Source organism: Phacochoerus africanus, chromosome 14, assembly GCF_016906955.1.
Source record: "Phacochoerus africanus isolate WHEZ1 chromosome 14, ROS_Pafr_v1, whole genome shotgun sequence".
Lineage (NCBI taxonomy): Eukaryota > Metazoa > Chordata > Mammalia > Artiodactyla > Suidae > Phacochoerus > Phacochoerus africanus.
This window is the reverse complement of record NC_062557.1, coordinates 12,731,926-12,754,945: the sequence shown is the minus strand read 5'-3', so window position 1 is coordinate 12,754,945 and position 23,020 is coordinate 12,731,926. Positions and strand designations below refer to the sequence as shown.

The following is a 23,020-nucleotide window of genomic DNA, read 5'->3' as shown; positions in this document are numbered from 1 at the left end:
TGTTGGGATATCTGGGCTTTTTCCCCCCTCGCTTTTGGCTATTAAAAATAATCCTGTGAATATTCTTTTACATGCCTCTCAGTGAGCATATGTACATATATGATGACTTGGAGGTGTAATGACAGTAGATACTGCCAAAGAGTTTTCCAGAATGGTTATAGCAGTTTACATTTCCACATAGTAGGATTTCCAAGTTCGTGGCTCCTCATCTTTACCAGTACTTGGTTTATCAGTTTCTTTTGGTTTTAGCACTTCTAGTATGGTGGATATGGGTTTTAATTTGCATTTTACCTCATGACTTATGGCAATGACTACATTTTCTTTTTTTTTTTTTTTGCCATTTGGTTATCTTCTTTTGTGAAATTCCTATTTGTCTTTGTTCACATTTTAATAAAAAGTGGTCTAACAGTCTTTTCTCCATTGATTTGTGGCAACTCTTTATATATTCTGGATATGAATTCTTGAGATATATATATATATATATATATACACACACACACATAGATAGATATGGCAAATATCTTCTCCCGCTTTCACTGGTATGTTCTTTTGAACATTGCTAATTATAACAATTATTTTTAGTCATCTCTGATATCTTTTGTGTTTGTTGTGTCCTGTATAAGATTTCTTGCCTTGCCTATTCCAAGATCATGGAAATATTTGCCTATGTTATCATCTAGAGGCATTCCTATTTTACCTTTCTCCTTTAGGAATGTGCTACATCTGGAATTGATTTATATATATGAGGTGAAGAAGGGTCATTCCCCCACCCCCTCTTGTGGAGAGTTGATAGCCATTTGATCCAGTATCATTTAAAAAAGCTCTTCTTTCCCCACTAGTGCACTTGACACCATTATCATAAACCAGAAGTCTTATTCGTTTCTGGACCCTTGTCTCCTCTGTCGGTGTCTTTGTTAATCTGGGTACTAATACTACACTGTAGCTTTAAAATAAATCTTGATTTTTAGCGGCATAGTGCATGCTGAAACCGCTGCCTTGCTTTTTTTGGTTCTTTGAATTCTCATATAAATTTTAGAATTATCTTGCCGGTTTTTATAACATACACACATATGGCCCTGTTGAGATTTTGGTTGGGAATGCATTGAGTCTGTAGATCAATTTGGGAAGAATTAATATCTTTATAATATGGAATTACACTGCAAGCCCCAGGCAAGCAGTGCTCTGCTTTCTGTCACTATAGTTTTGCTTTTTCTAGGAATTTCATTAGTGGAATCATGAACTATATAATCTTATGAATCTGATTCTTAGTGTATTGTCATTGAAGTTCATGTGGCATGTTTCAGGAATTCCTTCCTTTTTATTCCAGAATGGTATTTCATTGATGAGTATATCACATTTGCTTATCCACTCATTAGTTAATCGATATTTGGGCTAAGTGCATTTTTAATTTTTTTAGGGAATCAAGTAATTTTCCAAAATGGCAGTATGATTTGTACATCCCCGTTAGCAATGTGATAGTGTTTTAGTTTCTTCATCTCCTCAGCTCTTGGTATTGTCAATGTTTTAGATTTTTGTCATTTTAATGAGCATGTAGTGGTATCTCACTGTGGTTTTAATTTACATTTTTCTAATGACTGATGAAGCTGTGCATCTTTTCATTGTGCTCACTGGCCATTTGTATATCTTATTTTGGGAAATGTCTGTTCCAATAGTTACCTGCTCCCACACACCCAACACACAATAATTACTATAGACATTTCTAAAAAGGGGATAATAGGGGATACATGTCTCTCGACTCCTCCCACTAGGCTTTTGAGTTCATCTTTTGAGTTATCCTTCTTTTAATTTTTTTTTATTTTATTTTTTTTTTATTTTCCCACTGTACAGCAAGGGGGTCAGGTTATCCTTACATGCATACATTACAATTACATTTTTCCCCAGCCTTTCTTCTGTTGCAACATGAGTATCTAGACAAAGTTCTCAATGCTATTCAGTAGGATCTCCTTGTAAATCTATTCTAAGTTGTGTCTGATAAGCCCAAGCTCCCGATCCCTCCCACTGCCTCCCCTTCCCATCAGGCAGCCACAAGTCTCTTCTCCAAGTCCATGATTTTCTTTTCTGAGGAGATGTTCATTTGTGTTGGCTATTAGATTCCAGTTATAAGTGATATCATAGGGTATTTGTCTTTGTCTTTCTGGCTCATTTCACTCAGTATGAGATTCTCTAGTTCCATCCATGTTGCTGCAAATGGCATTATGTCATTCTTTTTTATGGCTGAGTAGTATTCCATTGTGTATATATACCACATCTTCCGAATCCACTCATCTGTCGATGGACATTTGGGTTGTTTCCATGTCTTGGCTATTGTGAATAGTGATGCAATGAACATGCGGGTGCACATGTCTCTTTTAAGTAGAGTTTTGTCCGGATAGATGCCCAAGAGTGGGATTGCGGGGTCATGTGGAAGTTCTATGTATAGATTTCTAAGGTATCTCCAAACTGTTCTCCATAGTGGTTGTACCAGTTATCCTTACTTTTTAAATGAGAGATAGTATGTGTTTGCAGTGGGGTAGTTTGTATTTTCAGGTAAGTAGTTTTCTTGGTCTGCTTCCTTCTAGAAGAATTTTAGGGGTCCAGTGGCCCTTTTACATTTTGTACTCTGTCCCTTTCAACCCAAGGGCAGTGATTTTGCTAATATAATTTTCTCAAAAACTTTGTAGCCCTCCTGTGCATCTGGTGTGTGTTCATTCCCTTAGACGAAAGGCGCTTATAAGAAGCTCTTCAAGATAAGTCCTTTTTTACCTTGGGTTGCTTCTCAGAAGACTGAAGGACAATGTCCTCAAGTTTTCCAGAAGCCCTGTTGTTTGAGATGCACAACCTTAGTCTTTTTTTGCTATTTCTAGGGCCGCTTCTGCGGCATATGGAGGTTCCCAGGCTAGGGGTCAAATCGGAGCTGTAGCCACCAGCCTACGCCAGAGCCACAGCAACGCGGGATCCGAGCCGCGTCTGCAACCTACACCACAGCTCACGGCAACACCAGATCCTTAACCCACTGAGCAAGGGCAGGGACTGAACCCACAACCTCATGTTGCCTAGTCGGATTCGTTAACCACTGCACCAGCCACGACGGGAACTCCACAACCTTAGTCTTTTTAAAGGTCTTTATGTGTAAATGTAGTACTCTGATATTTGTCTTTTCGATCTTAACAAAAGTTTTTATTTATACTCTTAATCTCTAGACAGTGCTCAAACTTAGCTTGGGTGCCATTTCTTAATTTAGCATATTTTGCTATCTGGAGAGACTGAAATTTTTAAAATCATGAAGTTCTGATTCTTTTTTCTTTTATTGTCCTTCATTGACCTTATTACTCTCCTCTTGCATTTTACTGTAAGCAGCAAGATATATTTTGTTTAGCTGTAGCAGTCACCCAATTCATTAGGCACATTTTCTGTTCCATGTTACTGAAGATGATGCTGTGGCTTTCTGCCACTACATGAAAAGCATTTCTCGCTTCCTCTTGAGCCCTCACTGGCAATATCCTCAAATTCCTAGTTTCTACTAACATCTGATTCAAGTCCGTTTTGCCTTTCTCTGGCACACTACTGAAAATCCTCCTAGACTCTGGCCTGGTTCAGAGGACACTTCTGTATTTTTAGGGGGCACTTCATGTCCATATACCCAAATTAGTTATCTCTTTGCTGCATAACAAATTACTGCAAATCTTAGCAGCCTAAAACAACAAACATTTATTATTCGTTGGGCATAGCTTAGCAGGGTTTTCTGGCTCAGGCTCTCTTATAAGCCTGCCATCTGAGTATTGGCTGGGGCTCAGTTGAAAGTTTTGACTGAGGGGAGGATCCATTTCTGTTCTCACTTATGTATTTGTCAGGATTCAGTTTTTTGTGGGCTGCTGGTCTGGGGGCCTCAGTCTTTTATGGCTGGCATCTAGAGGCCTCACTCAGTCACTTGCTTTTGGACTTCTCTGTAGGACGGTCTACACTCTGGCAGCTGTCTTACATCAGAGAAAGTGAGCAAGAGGGAATCCAGAGTCTTTTTGTAAGGTAATTTTGGCAGTGACAACCCACCATTTTTGCCAGATTCTGGTTCTCAGAAGTAAGTCACTAGGTTCAGTCTACCTTCATGGAAAGGGGCTTACATAAGAGTTGTGGGGTGATGTTCTAGATGTTGCCCAGCACATACCTAAACAAGTACTAAAAACATAGCTTAGAAGGAAATATAACGAGTGGGATTAAAATGGAATACAATGAAATAGTCAGTGAACACAGTCAAAGAAAGTAGATGAAAAAGAAAAGGAACAAAGAAAGATGGGACAAGTACAAAACCAGTAGCAAAATGGAAGACTAAATAGAACCGTATCAATAATTATGTAATATAAATGGACTCAACACTCCAGTATAAAGGCAGCAGTTTTTAGATTGGATAAAAAAGCAAGAACAAATTCTCTGTTATCTATAAGAGGCATACTTTAAATAAAAGGACAAGTAAATTAAAAGTAAAAGGATGTACAGAGATGTACAGTGGGAAAAATAAATATAAGAAAGCTGAAATGGCTGTTTTAAATATCAGATAAAATAGACTTTGTGAAGAGGAGAATTAGCAGAGACTAAGAATCATTTTGTAGTGATATCAGGGTCAATCGATAAGCATGATGTAATTATACATGTGTATGTATCGAATAATAGAGCTTAAAAAATGCATGATGCAACATTATCAACTTGCAGAATAGACTTGTGGTTGCCAAGGGGGAGGGAGAGGGAGTGGGGTGGATGGGGAGCTTGGGGCTAATAGATACAAACTATTGCCTTTGGAATGGATTAGCAATGAGATCCTGCTGTGTAGCACTGGGAACTATGTCTAGTCACTTATGATGGAGCCTGATAACGTGTAAAAATAGAATGTGTACATTTATGTGTAACTGGGTCACCATGCTGTACAATAGAAAAAAAATTGTATTGGGGAAATAACTATTAAAAAATAAAATAAAAAAAATAAAATAAGACATATGCAATACCAGGACCAACTGGCAGAAAAAAAAAAATTACATGATGCAAAAAGTAATAGAGCTAAAGAGAGAAATAGACAAATCCACAATCTGCATTGTTGCAGATTTTAACATCCCTTTCTTAGGAATTGATGAAGCATCTTGACTAAAATATCAACAAGGATACAGAAGATTTGAACAGTACTCTAAGCTATGTCAACCTAATTGACATCTAAGAAATGCCCCATCCAGTAAGTGCAGATTATACATTTTTCAAGTGTGTGTGACATGTTCATCCAGATAAGTTGTGTCTGGATCATAAAAGAAATTCAGTTGGTCTCAAAGGATGAAAATCACACAGACTATGTTTTCTGACCTCATTGGAATTTAATGAGTAATAAACAATTATCGGACACCCAGGAAAGCTGTCAAATGTTTATTAATTAAAAAAAACTCACTTTTGAATAACCCATTTGTCACAAAAGAAATTACAAGGGGATTTAGAAGATATTTTGACCCAATGATAAAGACAATACAACATTTCAAAATTTATGAGGTGTGGCTAAAGGACTGTTTAGAGGGAAATTTAGAGTTTTTAATGCTTGTGTCAAAAGAGAAGAAAAATTGAAAATCAGTGATCACAGCTTCTCCCTTTGGAAGCTGGAAAAATAAGAGCTGAATGAATTCAATTAAGTAGTGAAGGAAATAAAATAGATAAAGGTGGAAATCAATGCAACAGGAAAACAATAGAGAACAACCAATGGAGCCAAACATTGATTTTTTTTTAAATAAGTTAAATAAAATTGATAAATTCTAGTTTGATGAAAGAAAAAGAGAAATACATGGGCAAATATAAAAACCCGTGGAATTGTGTTCTAGTTTATAATTCCACTTTTTATTTTTGATAGGATTAAGAAGACAGCTGAATAAAATAATCATAAATATATTAATGGGTATATAATATCAACATAAAGTTGGAGGGTTTGGAGCTGAACAGGAGTAGAGTTTTTCTGTGCCACTGAAGTTTAAAATGTATTGTTGCTACTTTAGATTTTTTAAAATAAGCTCCATGGTAGCCACAAATAAGCCATTATCGGAGTTCCCATTGTGGCTCAGCAGTTAGTGAACCTGACTAGTATCCATGAGGACATAGGTTCCATCCCTGGCCTTGCTCAGTGGGTTGAGGATCCTGTATTGCCGTGAGTGTGGTGTAGGTCACAGACGTGGCTCGGAACCCGCATTGGTGGGCTCTGGCATAGGCCGGTGGCTAAAGTTCTGATTGGACCTCTAGCCTGGAAACCTCTATATGCCACAGCAGAGGCCCTAAAAAAAAAAAGGAAGTGTTGCTACAGAAACTCAACTAAACACAAAGATAGGCAGTAAAGAAGGAAATGAAGGACAACAAAGCTATAAGACATGCAGAAGTCAACAAAATAGAATGTCTTTGCCTACCTCTGATAAGTTACACGTTAAGTGTAAATAAATTACACTCCACAATCAAAAGACATAGCTTGGTAGAATGGGTGAAAATGTACCAGTATCCGACTATATGCTACCTACAAAGGACTGACTCACTTTAGGTCTCAGGACACACCCAAATTGAAAGTGAAAGGATGGAAAGATATTACATGCAAATAGTAACTAAAAGAGAGCAAGAGTGGCTATTTCTGATTTAAAAAAAAATAGACTTCAAGTAAAAAACTGTTGTAAGAGACAAAGGAGGAAGTTGTATAATGGTAAAAGGGTCAGTGAACCAAGAAGATACAGCAGTTATAAACATACCTGCACCAAACATCAGAAATCTTAAATATATGAGTCAGGTGTTGACGGAATGGAGGGAGAAATAGCTGTACAGTAATGGTAAGAAAACTTCGGTACCTCATATTCAGTGGGACAGAACAATCCGAAGACCTCAAAGAAAGAGAGGACTTGGGACAACACTGTAGACCAAGTAGACCAAACTGATGTCTAGAGAGCGTTCCACCCAACAGCAGAATGCATTTTTCTCAAGTGCACGTGGGATGTTCTCAGGATAAAACCATATGATAGGCTACAAAAAGGTTTTAATAAATTTTAAAAGATTGAGATCAGACAGAGTATCTTTTTGATTAAAATGTAGGTAAACTAAAAGTCACAGAAGTAAAACTGAAAAATCATAAATGTGTGGAAATTAAATAGCACACTTTTTAAAATTTATTTTTTATTTTTATAATGATTTTTATCTTTTCCATTATACTGATTTACAGTGTTCTGTCAATTTTCTGCTGCACAGCAAGGTGACCCAGTCACATATACATGTATACATTCTTTTTTCTTACATTATCATGCTCTATCACAAGTGACCAGACATAGTTCCCAGTACTATAAGGCAGGATCCCGTTGCTTAAATAACATACTCTTAAGCAAAGAAGAAATCAAAAGGGAAATCAGAAAATATCTTGAGACAAATGAAAATGAAAACACAGCATATCAAAACTGATGGGATGCAGCGAAAGCAGTGCTATGAGGGGATTTTATAGATATAAAAACTTACATTAAAAAAGAAGATCTCACATCAGTAGCCTAAATTTACACCTTAAAGAGCTAGAAAAAGAACAAACTCTGAAGTTAGCAGAAGAAGGGAAATAATAAAAATTAGAGCAGAAATAGAGAACTCTGTTATACAGGAGAAGCTGACAGAACATTGTAAATCAACTATAATAAAAAATTTAAGGAGTTCCCGTCGTGGCGCAGTGGTTAACGAATCCGACTAGGAACCATGAGGTTGCGGGTTCGGTCCCTGCCCTTGCTCAGTGGGTTGACGATCCGGCGTTGCCGTGAGCTGTGGTGTAGGTTGCAGACGCGGCTCGGATCCCGCGTTGCTGTGGCTCTGGCGTAGGCCGGTGGCTGCAGCTCTGATTCAACCCCTAGCCTGGGAACCTCCATATGCCGCAGGAGCGGCCCAAGAAATGGCAAAAAGACAAAAAATAAAATAAAATAAAATAAAAAAAAGAAATAGAGAATGGAAAAACATTAGAGGAAACCAGTGAAACCAAGAGTTTTTTTTTTAAATTAAAAGTTACAAATCTTTAGCTGAATTGGCTAGAAAAAAGATTCAGCTAAAATAAAAAATGAAAGAAGGGACATTACAGAAATAAAAAGTATTCTAATTGAGTACAGTGAGCAATTATAACCCCCAAATTGCGTAACCTAGATGGCATGGATAAATTTGTACAACCATGCAATTTACCAAGATTGAATCATGAAGAAATAGAAAATATGAATAGACTTAAAACTATTAGGAGATTGAAGCTGAATTCAAAAACCTGCAAGCAAAGAAAATCCTATGACCAGATAGCGTCATTGGTGAATTCTGTCAAACATTTAAAGAACAGCTAACACCAGTCTTCCTTAAACTCTTCCAAAATTGAAGAGGGGGGAATACTTGCAAATTCACAGCATGAAGCCACCATTACCATGATACCAAAGCCAGAGAAAGACACTACAAGAAAAGAAAACTATAAACCAATATTCCTGATGAATACTGATGAAAAAATCTTCAAAAAAACCTAGCAAACAATTCAACAGCACATTAAAAGCATTATACACCATGACGAAGTGGGATATATTCTTGGAATGCAAGGAAAATTTGACAAATGAAACTCAGTCAGTATAATACATCACATTAACAGAACGATGGATAAAAACCATATGATCATCTCAATTGATGCAGAAAAAGCATGTGACAAAATTTAACAGCCTTTCATGGTAAAAATACTCAACAAACTAGGAGTAGAAGGAAACCGCCTTATAATAATGAAGGCCATATATGTTAACATTGTACTTAATGGTGAAAGAAAAAGCTTCGCCTTTAAGAGCAGTAATAAAGATTCTCACTCTCATCGCTCTTGTTCAGCGTAGAAGTACTAACCAGAGCAATTTGGCAAGAAAAAGAAAGAAAAATCATTGAAATGGAAAACAGAGAAGAAAAATTATCTCTGTACACAGATTATATATATATACGGACCCCACCTGCAGCATGTACAAGTTCCTGGGCCAGGGATTGAATCCAAGCAGCAGCTGCAACCTATGCCACAGCTGTGGTAATGTCAGATCCTTTACTCACTGTGCCGGTCCAGGGATTGAACCTGCACTGTGACAGAGCCAACACTGGATTTTAACTTGGTGTGCCACAGCAGGAAGTCTGATATAATCTTATATACACAAAACTAAATATTCCACAAAAGTATTTGAACTAATAAATTCAACAAAATAGCAAAATACAAAACCAACACAACAAAAATCAGTGGTATTTTTATGCACTAACAGTGAACAATCTGAAAAGGAAATTAAGAAAATAGTTCTGGGGAGTTCCTGTTGTGGCGCAGCTGAAACAAGTCTGACTAGGAACTATGAGGTTGCGGGTTTGATCCCTGGCCTCGCTCAGCGGGTTAAGGATCCGGCGGTGCCATGAGCTGTGTTGTAGGTCGCAGATACAGCTCGGATCTGGCATTGCTGTAGCTGTGCTGTAGGCCAGCAGCTGCAGCTCCGATTAGACCCCTAGCCTGGGAACCTCCATATGCTGCAGGTGTGGCCCTAAAAAGACAAAAAAAGAAAAAGAAAAAGAAAGTAGTTCCATTTGCAATAGTATCAAAAAGAATAAAATGCTTAGGAATAACCTTAACTAAGGAGATGAAAGACCTGTACACCAAAACAAACAAAAACAAACCTGCAAAAGATTGTTGGAAGGTATTTAAAAAGACCCCAGTAAATAGAATGACATCCTGCGTATGTGGATTGGAAGACAATATCGTGAAGATGTACAGTACTACCCAAAGTGATTTAATGCAATCTCTATCAAAATTCCAGTTGCTTTTTTTTTTTTTTTCAGAAAAAGAAAAATCTTTCCTAAAATTCATATGGAATCTCAAATGACACGAATAGATAAAACAGTCTTGGAAAAGAAAAAGAAAACTGGGATTCTAACGTTCTCTAGTTTCAAAACTTAACTACAGTGCCACAGTAATCAAAACAGTGTGGTACTATCCTCAAAGATAAAGTGAGCTTTCTGTGCCAATAGCAGTTTTAGCATCACCCCCTCTATTGGTAGCTTGCACCTCACAATAGAGATTAAAGAGATGTGGAAAAGAAGAAGAGGTGAAAAGTGGCCATGCAAATTGATTGAGTTGAAAAAATCGTAGAAATGTTACAACCGTGTAAATATTTTAAACCTGCTTTTCCATCATTATTATTTTTGGATATAGTAAGGATCTGTAAGATTTCCTAATCCAGGTATAGCATAGTCTTCTTGTTTCTAGGAAATGAGGCTGTTTTACAGGACAGTCCATGTTGATGCTAGTTTTAAGATACATGAAGAAAGAGAATTGTACACAACACTATAGTTCATCTTTACATTTGGTATTTGTGCTGGGAAACTTGGAAAACTAGATCTGTTACCAGTTTTATTTACCTTTCATAATGGAAGAACTTTTTTTTAATTTTTTGCTTTATTTATTAATTGGCCATCCCCATGGCTTGCACAAGTTCCTGGGCCTGGGATTGAACCCGCACCACAGCAGTGACCCGAGCCACAGCAGTAACAACACCTGATCCTTAACCTGCTGAGCCACTGGGGAACTCCTTTTTTTTTTTTTGCTTTTACTTAAAAATTAACTAGCAGTTTTTGAGTTAAATAAAAGGGTTTTTTTTTTTTTTTTTTTGGCCTGGCTATATTGAAACACTAAAAACACTTGGAGAGTGAATACGCAAATTATTTAAATCCACACATCACCCATGGAGATTTCAGATGTACTTGGTACTCAGTATTTGTTGAAGCTAAGAGGAAATATACCCAAACCAACCTCTATACGAAAGACAGACACCACTGTAAATGTGAGTGTGCCCTTTAACTCATAATACACCCTGACCAAATTTTGTAATGGGGATGCCAGAATTTGTCCCTAATAATCACATCGAGGCCACATACTTAGGTGCCCCTATGTAGCAATCAATAAAGGATTTTTTTGGAGTTCCCTTGAGGTGCAGTGAGTTAAGGATCTGGTGTCTCAGGTTGCTGCTGTGATGTGGGTTCAATCCCTGGCCCAGGAACTTCCATATGCTACATGTGTGACCCCCCCCCCCAAAAAAAGTAAAGCCTTTTTTTCTTATGACTTCATGGTTTCTGAAGATTGCTTGAGAATGTGCTTTAACTATAAAAGGGGTGTATTCCATTCTGCTATCAGTCTGGTTCCTCTTCACAAAGCTCCTTGAGGGGACAGTCTCTTAGAGTCATATTCCTAAGGTCTGTCACTGTACTATGGAACACAGTTACTCATGAATGAATGAACAAATAAATGATTGGATAAAATTTTTTCAAAAGCAGTGTGGTACTAGCGTAAAGACAGACATATAGACTAAGAGAGTAGAATACAGAGCCCAGAAATAAACCCCTATGTATATGGTCAAATGATTTTGATGAGGGTGCCAAGACCATTAAATGGGAAAAGGACAATCTTTTCAACAAATGGTATAGCAAAACTGGGCATCCAAGTGCAAGAGAATGAATTTGGACTCTTACTTTTCATTATAATCAAAAATTAACACAAAATGAATCAAGTACCTAAAGGTAAAAGCTACAGCTATAACTTTTCTTAGAAGAAAATAGAGGGGGAAAGCTTCATGACAATGGATTTGGCATTGATTTATTGGATATGACATCAAAAGCACAGGCAGCAACCCCAAAAAAGCCCTAGATAAAACTGACTACATCAAAATTAAAACCTTTTTTTTGCATCAAAGGACACAGTCAACAGAGTGAAGAGGCAACGCATGGAATGGGAGAAAATAATTGAAATCACCCATCTGAAAAAGGGTGAATATCCAGAATATGTAAAGATTCCCACAACTCAACAACCACAAAACAACCTGATTATAAAATGGACGAAGGACTTGATTAGACATTTCTCCAAAGAAACGATCACTAGTTATTCTGGAATTGCAAATCAAAACCATAAAGAGATACAACTTTACATCTATTAGGATGGCTAATATCAAACAAATAATGTGTTGGCTAGGATGTGGAGAAACTGGAACCCTTGTGCACTGTTGGTGGGAATGTAAAATAGTGTAGCTATTGTGGAATTCCTCCAAAAAATTAAAAATATAATTTTATCATCCAGAAATCCCATTTCTGGGTATATATCCAAAATAATTGAAAATAGAGACTCAAACAAGTATTTGTACACCATGTACATCATCATTATTTGCAGTATCCAAAAGGTGGAAGCATTAGATGAGTGCAAAGACAAATGTGGAATATAATACAATGGAATATTACTGAGCCTTGAAAATGAAGGAAATTCTGACACATTACAACTTGGGTGAACCTTGAAGATATTATGCAAAGGTGCAGAACCAGTCACAAAAAGACAAATACTGTATGATTCCACTTATATGACATATAAATTCATAGAGAGAGAAAGTAGAATAGGGTTTGCCAGGGACTGAGGGCAGAGGGGAAAGGGAAATTATTATTTAATGGGTACAGTGGTTCAGTTTGGGAAAATGAAAACGTTCTAGGGATGGATGGTGATTCTGCTTGCACAGCAATGTGTACTTCCACCACTGAACACTTAAAAGTGGTTAAGACGGTAAATTTTATGTTACATGTATTTTGCCACAATTAAAGATTAGCAATATTACAAATGAATGAAAGAAGAGACTCCACACAGATCCCACAGACAGAATATTGTGAGACTTTTTTTTAATCAGTGAAAACTTGGATGAAAGAGACAAATTCCTTGAGAGACATAAAAATCAATACTGACCAGAAGAAATGAAAAATCTGAGTATCCTTATATATACCAAGAAATTTAATTTATGATTAATTACCTTCCCATAAAGAAGTCTCCAAGCTCAGATGGCTTCCTTGGTGAATTCTATCAGGCTTTTATGGAAGAAATACCATCCTACATGAATTTTTTTTGCAGGAAATAGAGAAAGAGGGAATGCTTCCCAATTCATTTTGTTAAGTCTGTGTTCTTTTTCAAAAGAAGACAAAGATATTATAAGAATGTATAGCTACATACCAGTGTTCCTTCATGAACATGGATTTTAAAATTCTTTTTTTTTTGTCTTTTTGTTTTTGTTGTTGTTGTTGTTGCTATTTCTTGGGCCACTCCCGTGGCATATGGAGGTTCCCAGGCTAGAGGTTGAATCGGAGCTGTAGCCACTGGCCTACGCCAGAGCCACAGCAACGCGGGATCCGAGCTGTGTCTGCAACCTACACCACAGCTCACGGCAATGCCGGATCGTTAACCCACTGAGCAAGGGCAGGGACTGAACCCGCAACCTCATGGTTCCTAGTCGGATTCGTTAACCACTGTGCCGCAACGGGAACTCCGGATTTTAAAATTCTTAATTAGCATATTGTGTCCAGAAAATATACAGAGTTATTATATCTCGAACAAATGGGGCTCCCCACATACAAAGAAAAATATTCTAAATATATATATCTGATAAATGACTTATGTCTAGAATATGTGCAGAACCCTTATAGCTCATGAAAACTAGACAACTCAGTTAATGTGCAAAAGATTAAAAAAAATTTTTTGTGGTCATTTTAGGGTCTCACCCACAGCATATGGAGGTTCCCAGGCTGGGGGTCTAATCGGAGCTACAGTCACCGACCTACGCCACAGCCACAGCAACGCTGGATCTGAGCCATGTCTGCAATCTACACCACAGCTTAGGGCAACGCCAGATCCTTAACCCACTAAGCAAGGCCAGGGATCGAACCCACATCCTCGTGGCTCCTAGTCGGATTTGTTTCTGCTGTGCCAAGACGGGAGCTCCATAATGTGCAAAGGATTTTACAGACACTATACACACACAAATGGCTAATACACACGTGAAAAGATGGTCAACATCATTCTTTATCAGGGAAATGTAAATTACAAAGCACAATGTGATACCGCTGGACACCCATTTGAATGGCTAAAAGGGTAAACACCAAAAACCAAGTATGCTGACACTGTCATGCAACTGGAAGGCTCATACATTCTGGAAGCATTGAAGGTATAAAATAGCACAACTGTTTTGGAAAGCAGTTTACCGATTTCTTATAAAGTTTTAGGTAGTTTATCATATAACCCCATGATTCTATTCCTAGATGTTAAGAGAAATGAAAATATATGTCTACATAAATTCTCAAATGTTCATAGATTTATTTATAATAAGCCAAAAATGTGGAGACAAGTGTCCATCAGTACATGAATAAAGAAACAAATTAAGGTTCGTCCAAATAATGGAATACTGCTGATCAGTGAAAAGAATTGAACTTTTGATACATGGAGCAATGTGGCTAAATTTCAAAAAAGCTTTCCTTATGAGAGAAGTCAGACCTAAAAATTGCATACTATTTAATTCCGTAAAGACAAGATTCAGCAAAATGCAGGGTTCCTGAGTCTGTGGGAGGGAGTAGACTGATTTCAGAGGCACTCAAGAGAATTTTTGGGTGTGATGGGAAGAATATACCTTCACTGTAGTGGTTACACAGTTGTATACATTTGTCAGAACTCATCAAACTACATTTTAATTGGGTATGGCTTTATTGTACATAAATCATACCTCAATAAACTTAATAAAAATCATATCTGGGTCTAATTGAGGCTTCCCTGTAGGGGCTCTTTGATTCTAAGCACCTGTGAACTAAAGTCATATGTTATCTACCACCCTGCCCCCACTGCCCCAATATATAGCCACCCGCACAGTAGTGAAAAGAGGGGCTGGAGAACTCCCATTCAAAAGACAGGGAAAATAGGAGACACAAACCAATGACGATTCTGTTTCTTGATTGGAACGTAATGTTGCTTCCTGGAAGTATTCTTCATGGCTCTCTGCTCTGTGCTTTGAGCTCTTGGCTTTCCCCTCTTAATTATTATTATTATTATTATTATTAGAAATGATTTGTTTTAAGCTGGGTAGTAGGGGTTTGGGGAAACAAATGCCTCTTTTCATTTTGAACTCTGTCCTTTCAAGTGAAACGGCTGATTCGGTGGCTTTGCGGCAATGTCTGTGTGCTCTGCCTTCCCGAGCGCCCGTGGCTTTCAGAGGTGATCACCAGCACTGCTTTTCAGCTTCCTCTCACGAATGAGGAACTCCATCCCTGCTTCTGGTTTCTTGATGAGTTTGGCTTTGTCCCTCTACTTAGAGGAACTTTTATGCCTTCCTACTTGTCCAGAGTGACAGTTTAGCCTCTTTTTATCTGTTTCTGAAACTGGAGCCTGTGGACCTTCGGTTTTTTAAATAAGCCTTTTCATTTTTAAAAATTATGGTTGATTTCCAATATTATATTAGTTTCAGCTGTACAACAGAGTGATTCAGTATTTTTGTAGGTTATACTCCATTTAAAGTCATTACGTAATGTGTGTGTGTGTGTATGTCACGTCTTTATCCATTCAAATGTTGATGTATACTTAAGTTTCTTTCATATTTTGGCTGTTGTAAACAGTGCTGCTGTGAACATTGGAGTGCCTGTATCTTTTTTTTCTTTTTATCTTTTTTTTATCTTTTCTATGGCCACCCCCGCGGCATATGGAGGTTCCCAGGCTAGGGGTCTAATTGGAGCTGCAGCCGCCGGCCTACACCGGAGCCACAGCAATGGCCAGATCTGAGCTGTGTCTGTGACCCACACCATAGCTCATGGCAATGCCGGATCCTTAACCCGCTGAGCGAGGCCAGGGATCGAACCCGCAACCTCATGGTTCTTAGTCAGATTCGTTAACCTCTGAGCCACAACGGGAACTCCAGCCTGTATCTTTTTGAATTAGCATTTTCATTTTCTTCGCGTGTATACACAGAAGTGAAATTGCTGGATCGTATGGTAGTTCTATTTTTAGTTTTTTTGAGAAATCTTCTTACTGTTTTCTATAGTGGCTGCACCAACAGTGTACTAGGGTTCCCTTTTGTCTACTTCCTTGCCAGCATTTATATGTGGTCTTTTTGGCAATACTGTGGAATTTCTTTTTTTGTCATTACGTTTTTGTCCTAGCTAAAGGAGATGTCTTAAGTTATTCCTTTAGTCGCTTCTCCAATGCAGTCTTGACTGGCATTATCACTCATTTCTTTAATTATTTTTTCCCTGGTTTCTGTTTTATTTATGCCTTCTGGAATTCATATTATTATTATTTTTTAATGATTTTTATTTTTTCCATTATAGCTGGTTGAATTCATATTATTTTGATGTTAGAGATTTTGAATTTATCTTTCTTAGCTCTTGTGTTTTCATTTATTATATTCGTCCCCTTATTTTTTGTATGTGTTCTCAGAATATTTCTTGAACTAGTTTTCTAATTCTCTGATTTGATTTTATGCTACATTTACTCTGCCATTCTCTTCTTACATTGTGGTTTCAAAATTCGGTAATCATGTTTTTCATTTTTAAGCACGTTTTTATGATCACAGATTGTTTATTTCCTTTTTATATCTGAAATGTCCACTCTAATTACACTGAGAACACAAAAGTACACTTTATCTTATATCTTCATATAAGTTGTGTGTGTGTGTATACATTTTATATAGATATATAAAATGTAAGTTTCTTTGGCAGGAGGGCATTCGATTTAAGCTTTTAAGTCTTCTGTGTCTCATTACTTATCTTTATAGTGAAAAGTCTGTTTCTTAGTATTTGGAATCAATGAAGATGCTGGGAGAATGTTTTCGGATTGCTGTTGAAATATTTTAGCATTAGGAAAAAGCAAAAGGGAAAAATTTATATTTCCTATAGTTTTACTCCTGAAGAGGAGTAAAGAGGCACTTGCATGTCAGGAAGTCTTACTAATGAGCTGCAACTTTTCTTTCTGTGTTAGTTTTGGCACCCCGAAGTGAATGGAATGGAGCCACCGTCTCTTCCTGATTGGCACAAGCACTGTAATCCTGACTTCATTGTAATCCTGTCCTCTGTACCAACTGTAGGTTGTCTTTATAAACATGTGGCTCGATTTTCTGTGTGACAGGCAGCACCTGTTGTTCTTCCTGAAGGGTTGCACAGGGTTAAGCTTTGCTTTTACTCTCCTTCTCACTGTTCACCCTGACCTCTAGCCCTATCACTGTCAACTTGACCCATCTTTTTACTCAGTTCCGGTTAATTGTGTTTCCAGCTGGAGTCATTGTCAGAGGCAAGAAATGAGACTTCTGTGCTTACTCTCCTGTGTTTCTTGTGCCAGCCAGATTTTAGCAATGAAACTGACCTCCTTCTTAAGTTGGCTCAACTGCCTTCCCAAGAAGCTGACTTGGGCAATGCCTCTGCTTTATTTGGCCTGCATTGAAGTATGTTTCAGGGGAAATGTAATGAATTTAGTTTTGGGTGTGTTGAATCAGAGGTTGGGCTATTCCATTTGTATTTGTAATGGGGTTGGAGGCCAAGAGTGAAGTTCGGGCTGGAGATGTAGATTGGTAATCAAAGCTTCTCCTCATTATTTGAAAAACTAATAGTATGTTGGATTGTCCAGGGAGAGCACATGCAAGGAAAATAAATAAGTTCAGACACAGAATCCCAGGGATGATGGTATGTATGAGATGGGCAGAGAAAGAAAAGCTAGTGAAAAAGCTGTAAAGGAGATTTCTGAAGGATTAGATGAGAACCACGAAAGAACGGTTCTATGGAGCCGGTAAACGTGGCATTTTAAAAACCCAGTCTCTAATGGCTTAGTGAGATCAGCCAGGTGAGGACAGATTACCGCTCATTTGCTTGAGCAAGTAGGAGATCATTGGTGACTTGACTTACAGCCCTCTGGGCACGAGTAGAAGTCAGGTTGTAGTTGATCGGAAAGTATGTGGCAGGTTAGGACATGGATTCAGTAACTTATTTTGAAAATTTATTGTGAAGGGAAAGAGGTAGATTGGTGCTGAGGACAGCTGCAAGTGACTTAAAAGGACCTGTTGTTTTATGTATGCACTCTGTGTAATAAATAGATAAATGTTTCAGTCCTCTCTTTTATTAATATTTTCTATGAGGAGAATTACTGTTAATATTTAAGCATTTTTCAATTTTTAAATATAGCTCTTTTTATGATTGTTTAATCTATTCTTAAAGAAGAACAGGCCACTGCTTAGTATGATATATCAGGGTGTCTCTTCTCACATGCTAAGTTTTAAATGCTTGTATCCGCTCAGACACATGGGCTGATGAGAATATTTTCAAAATATTGCTTTATTTTTCTCATTTATTTTTTAGTATTTGGATATCTGGGCTATTGAGCAGGCATATAAAAAAAAGTCAACGGCTCTCTTTAAAACAGTTTTTTCAGGAGTTCCCATCGTGGCGCAGTGGTTAACGAATCCGACTAGGAACCATGAGGTTGCGAGTTCGGTCCCTGCCCTTGCTCAGTGGGTTAACGATCCGGTGTTGCCGTGAGCTGTGGTGTAGGTTGCAGACGCGGCTCGGATCCCACGTTGCTGTGGCTCTGGTGTAGGCTGGCAGCTACAGCTCCAACTCGACCCCTAGCCTGGGAACCTCCATATGCCGCAGGAGCGGCCCAAAGAAATAGCAAAAAGACAAAAAACAAACAAACAAACAAAAAACAGTTTTTTCAGGCACTGTAAATTACTTAGTAACTAGTCTAAGGAATGTTATTCTGTCAATGTTAACTGCCAAAAACCACATTCATTTTAATCTTGTCTTCTTGAACCACTATTCTGACTTTTGGGCGTGTTTAGTATGACCCACAGTTTGTAAAGGAAATCCTGATAAGGCTAGTGGTTGAAAATTAGTGACTTTAATTCATTAAATAATAGTTCATTTTCTTTTTGTGTATCTTGAAACAGCTGTTTAGAGAGTAGATATTTGTAAATCAGGGAACTTTCATTGAAGTAGCTTGAATATAAATATATGGGAAACTCCAGGCTAAAGGAGAATATTGGGAATGGTATTTTTGAGCTATGTTTTATATTGGAGAAAAATCTTTTTGTTCGAATTCATCTAGGAGCTTAAACTATTTATTTCCTATTTATGCTGTACTTTATCACATTTTGCCTGAACTAACATGGCATATTTTAAAACTTAAGACTTTGATTTATTTGTGGCTTCTGACATGGTTTCAAATTAACTCACACTTTCAGCTACATAAAAATAAAAGTTTTACCATTTTATTGATTTTAAGACTTCATGGTGTGAGACATGAATCCAACAAAACTTGCTAACCTTTTAAAATAACAATCTTCTCTGAGAATGTATGCTTCGTTTTTTCTCTTCCTATACGTTGGAAGAGGGGGAAATACACATGGTTTATTATAGTCCCACTGAACAATTGCATTCATTTCTAAGAAAGCATGTGGCATTTAGGTGACATTTTATTTATGTTTTACTCTGATTGAAATAAAATGTGAGAAATATGAGTGGTTATTATTCATATTTCTTTTTTATTTGCTACTGAAACATCATTGTTAATATAAATAGTCATCTCTTTTCCAAAAGAAAAAAGTATGGTAATCCTAGATTTGAATACCCCTCTGTCCTCTGAATCGCCCTGATTCTGACTGCGACTGTTTTGGTCTCTTAGTAGGGAACAATGCATTGCAAAGCTCCAAACCAGATCGCAGTCTGTGAGTCCAACCTACAGAGAAGACGGACAGATTATTACCCCGAAGAGTTCTGTAAGATCACATTCTACCTTTGTTTTTCTCTGTTTACTTTTTGTTTTGAAGTATCTCCACAAATTCCAATGATTGTGTACAAACAACGAATAATGTCTGAAGGTTCTGGTGAACATGCTGATTTCACAGCAAATGGTGTATTTGGTATATTCTGCAGTGTTCCTTCTACTTTCTCAGATTCTGAGGCATCGTGTTCATCAGTCTGTCATTTTTCCGGTGCATTGACATGAGTAACTTTGGAAAGCTTCATTTTTTCAGTTATTTTTTCCCCTTTTACTCAGGATGTATAAAAATGATTAGACACACAATGGTCATAAACTTAAGACATTGGAATTAGTTTGTAGAGAAGTAGGGAACACTGCCTTGCTGATGAAGGTAAACTGTTTATATCTTGAAATAGGAATACCTGTTCTGCATTTCTTTTTTTTGGCTTTTGGCTTTTGAGGGCCACACTCACGGCATATGGAGGTTCCCAGGCTAGGGGTCTAATTAGAGCTGTAGCTGCCAGCCTATGCCACAGCCATAGCAGCGCCAGATCCAAGCCACGTCTGCAACCTACACCACAGCTCATGGCAACACCACTGAGCGAGGCCAGGGATCAAACCCATAACTGTGTAGTTCCTAGTCAGATTTGTTTCTGCCGCGCCACAACGGGAACGCCTGCATTTAATGTCTTAACTCAGGTTTGGTCTGAACATGGCATTGATGAGCATTCCAGTTAGACTTTGTCTGCTTAACTGCAGTCCTTCTTGGGTCACTTTGGCTTGTCTTGGGTTTTAAGACTTTTAGCTACAAGGAGGTCATGTGCAGTGCATGAATGTTTGAGCACATATTGCTCTAAACAGAACTCCTTACGTTTTCTCCAGTGACAGAAAGTTCCAATTTGGAACTTTCATAAACATTTTAATATAAAGAGTAGCACATTTTAAATATTTGTGGATTCATTATCAACCATTATATTTACTCAAAATAAACAAGGGAGGTACATTTTTAAAGATATTCTCACACACCAAAAAAACCCATTCAAAAATCAAGGGACAGGAGTTCCCCTTGTGGCTCAGCAGTAATGACTAGTATCCATGAGGACATGGGTTTGATCCCTGACCCCACTCAGTGGGTTGAGGATCTGGCGTTGCCTTGAGCTGTGGTGTAGATCACAGATGCAGCTCAGATCTGGCACTGCTGTGGCATAGGCCAGCAGTTGCAGCTCTGGTTTGACCCCTAGCCGGGGAACTTCCTTATGCCGTGGGTGTGGGCCTAAAAAGACCCCCCTAGAAACCACCAGGAAACAAGGGACCAGCAGTAGAGGAAATAATGATTTAATTAGTATATGTAATAAACCCAGCATTTTTATTCAGTAGAAATTTGGAGGCTGTAAAATATGAAGAACATTTTAGTATTTTTTCATCACTTCAGATAATTTAAATGACCACAGGTAAATAGATTTATTAGTAATGAGGTTTTCTATAAGCATGAAAATGCTACACCAGCAAATTAAATTTAAATTTAAATAAAATACATATTTTTGGCTGTATTATAAAATATAAATTATTTTATGCAGTGTTAACTTTTTAAGTTTTTAGGGCTTTCAGATCATTGTCCTTTTCTGGGCATAGATCTTTGGCTCTCCTCAGTTTATTATAACTTTAATCTGGCTTGATAAATATGTTACATAATAAATTGTATGGAAGGGGGAAAAAGCATGGAATTTTAATTTTTTAAAAAAGTAAAGAATGATTATGTTTTCATGATGTGAACCCAAAGCTTTTTTCTCTTTATATTCAGTGTATGAATGCGAATTAATTTAAGAACAAAGAGCTTCTTGGACATCAACACAAACTTTCCTGTTAACTGATTTTAATAAGAGTAACTAATTCATCTTTTCAAGTGTTCCCCTACCCCCCTTTAAGCTACTGTGGTATACCACACTTAAAACTGTTTGTAAAAGAATTTAAAGAGAAGAGTCTGGATTATTTTTTTAAATATTCTTTTGATTTTTTTTTTTTTTGGAAATGTAGTTACTGTGTGAATATGTTGTGAAGGCATCTCATAGCCCTAAGCAGCTGTAATAAACAGTCATTATTTAGCATTGAGAGCTAGCTCAGTTGTAACATAATCCTTTCCTCCAAGGGCAGTATAGCATTACCAGAAAAGCACACGAAACTCTCATTACTCTGAATGACATGAATTTTGTCCTGTTTTCTCCCTCCCTCCGTTCTTTCCTCCCTTCCTTCCTCCCTCCCTTTCCTTCCTCCCTCCCTTTCCTTCTTTCCTCCCTTTCCTTCCTTCCTCCCTCCCTTCCTTCCTTCACTTCCTCCCTCCCTCTTTCCTCCTTTCCTTCCTTCTTTCCCTCCTTCCTTTTTTATTTCCTTCCTCCTTTCTTCTTTCCTCCACCCTGCCATCCTGTCTTTCTTTTTCTTTCTTTTTTTCATCACATCTCTCTCTTTTCTTTTGTGTTTCAGGAAGGTCATTCGCAAAAATCTGCTCTTTCTTTGGATGACAGTGACATCGAAGCTCGCCTTAATAGTTGGAACCTTGGGGTAAAAAAGTTGTTTGTTTTATGTATGTCTATTGATGTGGCGCAATGCATATTGTATTTGGAAAACAACTGAACTAATTAATTCTAAAGAGAGAGTATTATTGGGTATTAGACATTTAGTACTGTGTTCACATGGAGAGGGACTTGGGGAACAGGAGAGAGAAATGTCCTTCCAAAGACACATAAAACAGTCCCTGCCCTCGAAAGGCTGCCTTTCTTGTTGGTAAAGTGAGAGATATGTGTGTGACACAGTTGCATTTAAGACAGTATATGATCAGAGACCAACAGGAGTTATCTAGGAAGTGGAATACCGAGGCGGAGGGCAGGGAGGGAGGACTTGGAGAAGCAAGGTCGTTTGGGTTAAACGGTCCCCTGGGAGACTTCCTGGGGGAGCTTCCATCATGGACAGCAGTTCTCATGTGCAATGGCTGGGGCGTGGATGTGTTTGGGTAGGCAGAGAAAGGGAGCTAGGAACTCAAGGCAGAAGTAGGCATGAAGAAGGTGTAGTGGCCTAAGTGACCTGTCTTGACTGGATCTTTGGGGTTTATGTAGAGGATTAGAGGGCAAGCTGGATTATGTTAGAGCTTTGCATGCTAAATTGAGAAGTTTAGCTTTTAAATCTGAGGCAATAGTGAGTGGTGGAGGTCAATTTTTTTCACCTGCACATTCTGCTTTACATATCTGCTGTTTAAATGCTTTGAGGCAGTGAAAGCGGTTTAATCAATTTTTTAAACCCCATGTTATTATAAAAATAATTTGTAATTTGAAAAATTTGAGAAATACAGAATGTCAGAGGAATAAAAGATGTTTTAAAATCTTAACACTAAGAGATGTGTCATTAACATTTTGTTACATATATCTTTCCCTCATTTTTTTCCATGTGTAT

General features: G+C 37.7%; 1 protein-coding gene across 5 annotated transcripts in view; it reads left to right on the top strand.

Moving 5' to 3' along the window:
- The window catches only part of CEP112 (centrosomal protein 112), a 471,778-nt gene that overhangs the window by 25,703 nt on the left and 423,055 nt on the right, over window positions 1–23,020 (top strand). For all 5 annotated transcript variants that reach the window (XR_007131880.1, XM_047758132.1, XM_047758130.1 and 2 more), the window contains exons 5-6: window positions 19,502–19,595; window positions 22,058–22,135. Coding sequence is in view for 4 of the 5 variants with exons in the window: in XM_047758132.1 (XP_047614088.1) it covers window positions 19,502–19,595; window positions 22,058–22,135 (172 nt within the window). In the remaining variant the exon portion in view is untranslated. The remainder of the gene's footprint in view (window positions 1–19,501; window positions 19,596–22,057; window positions 22,136–23,020) is intronic.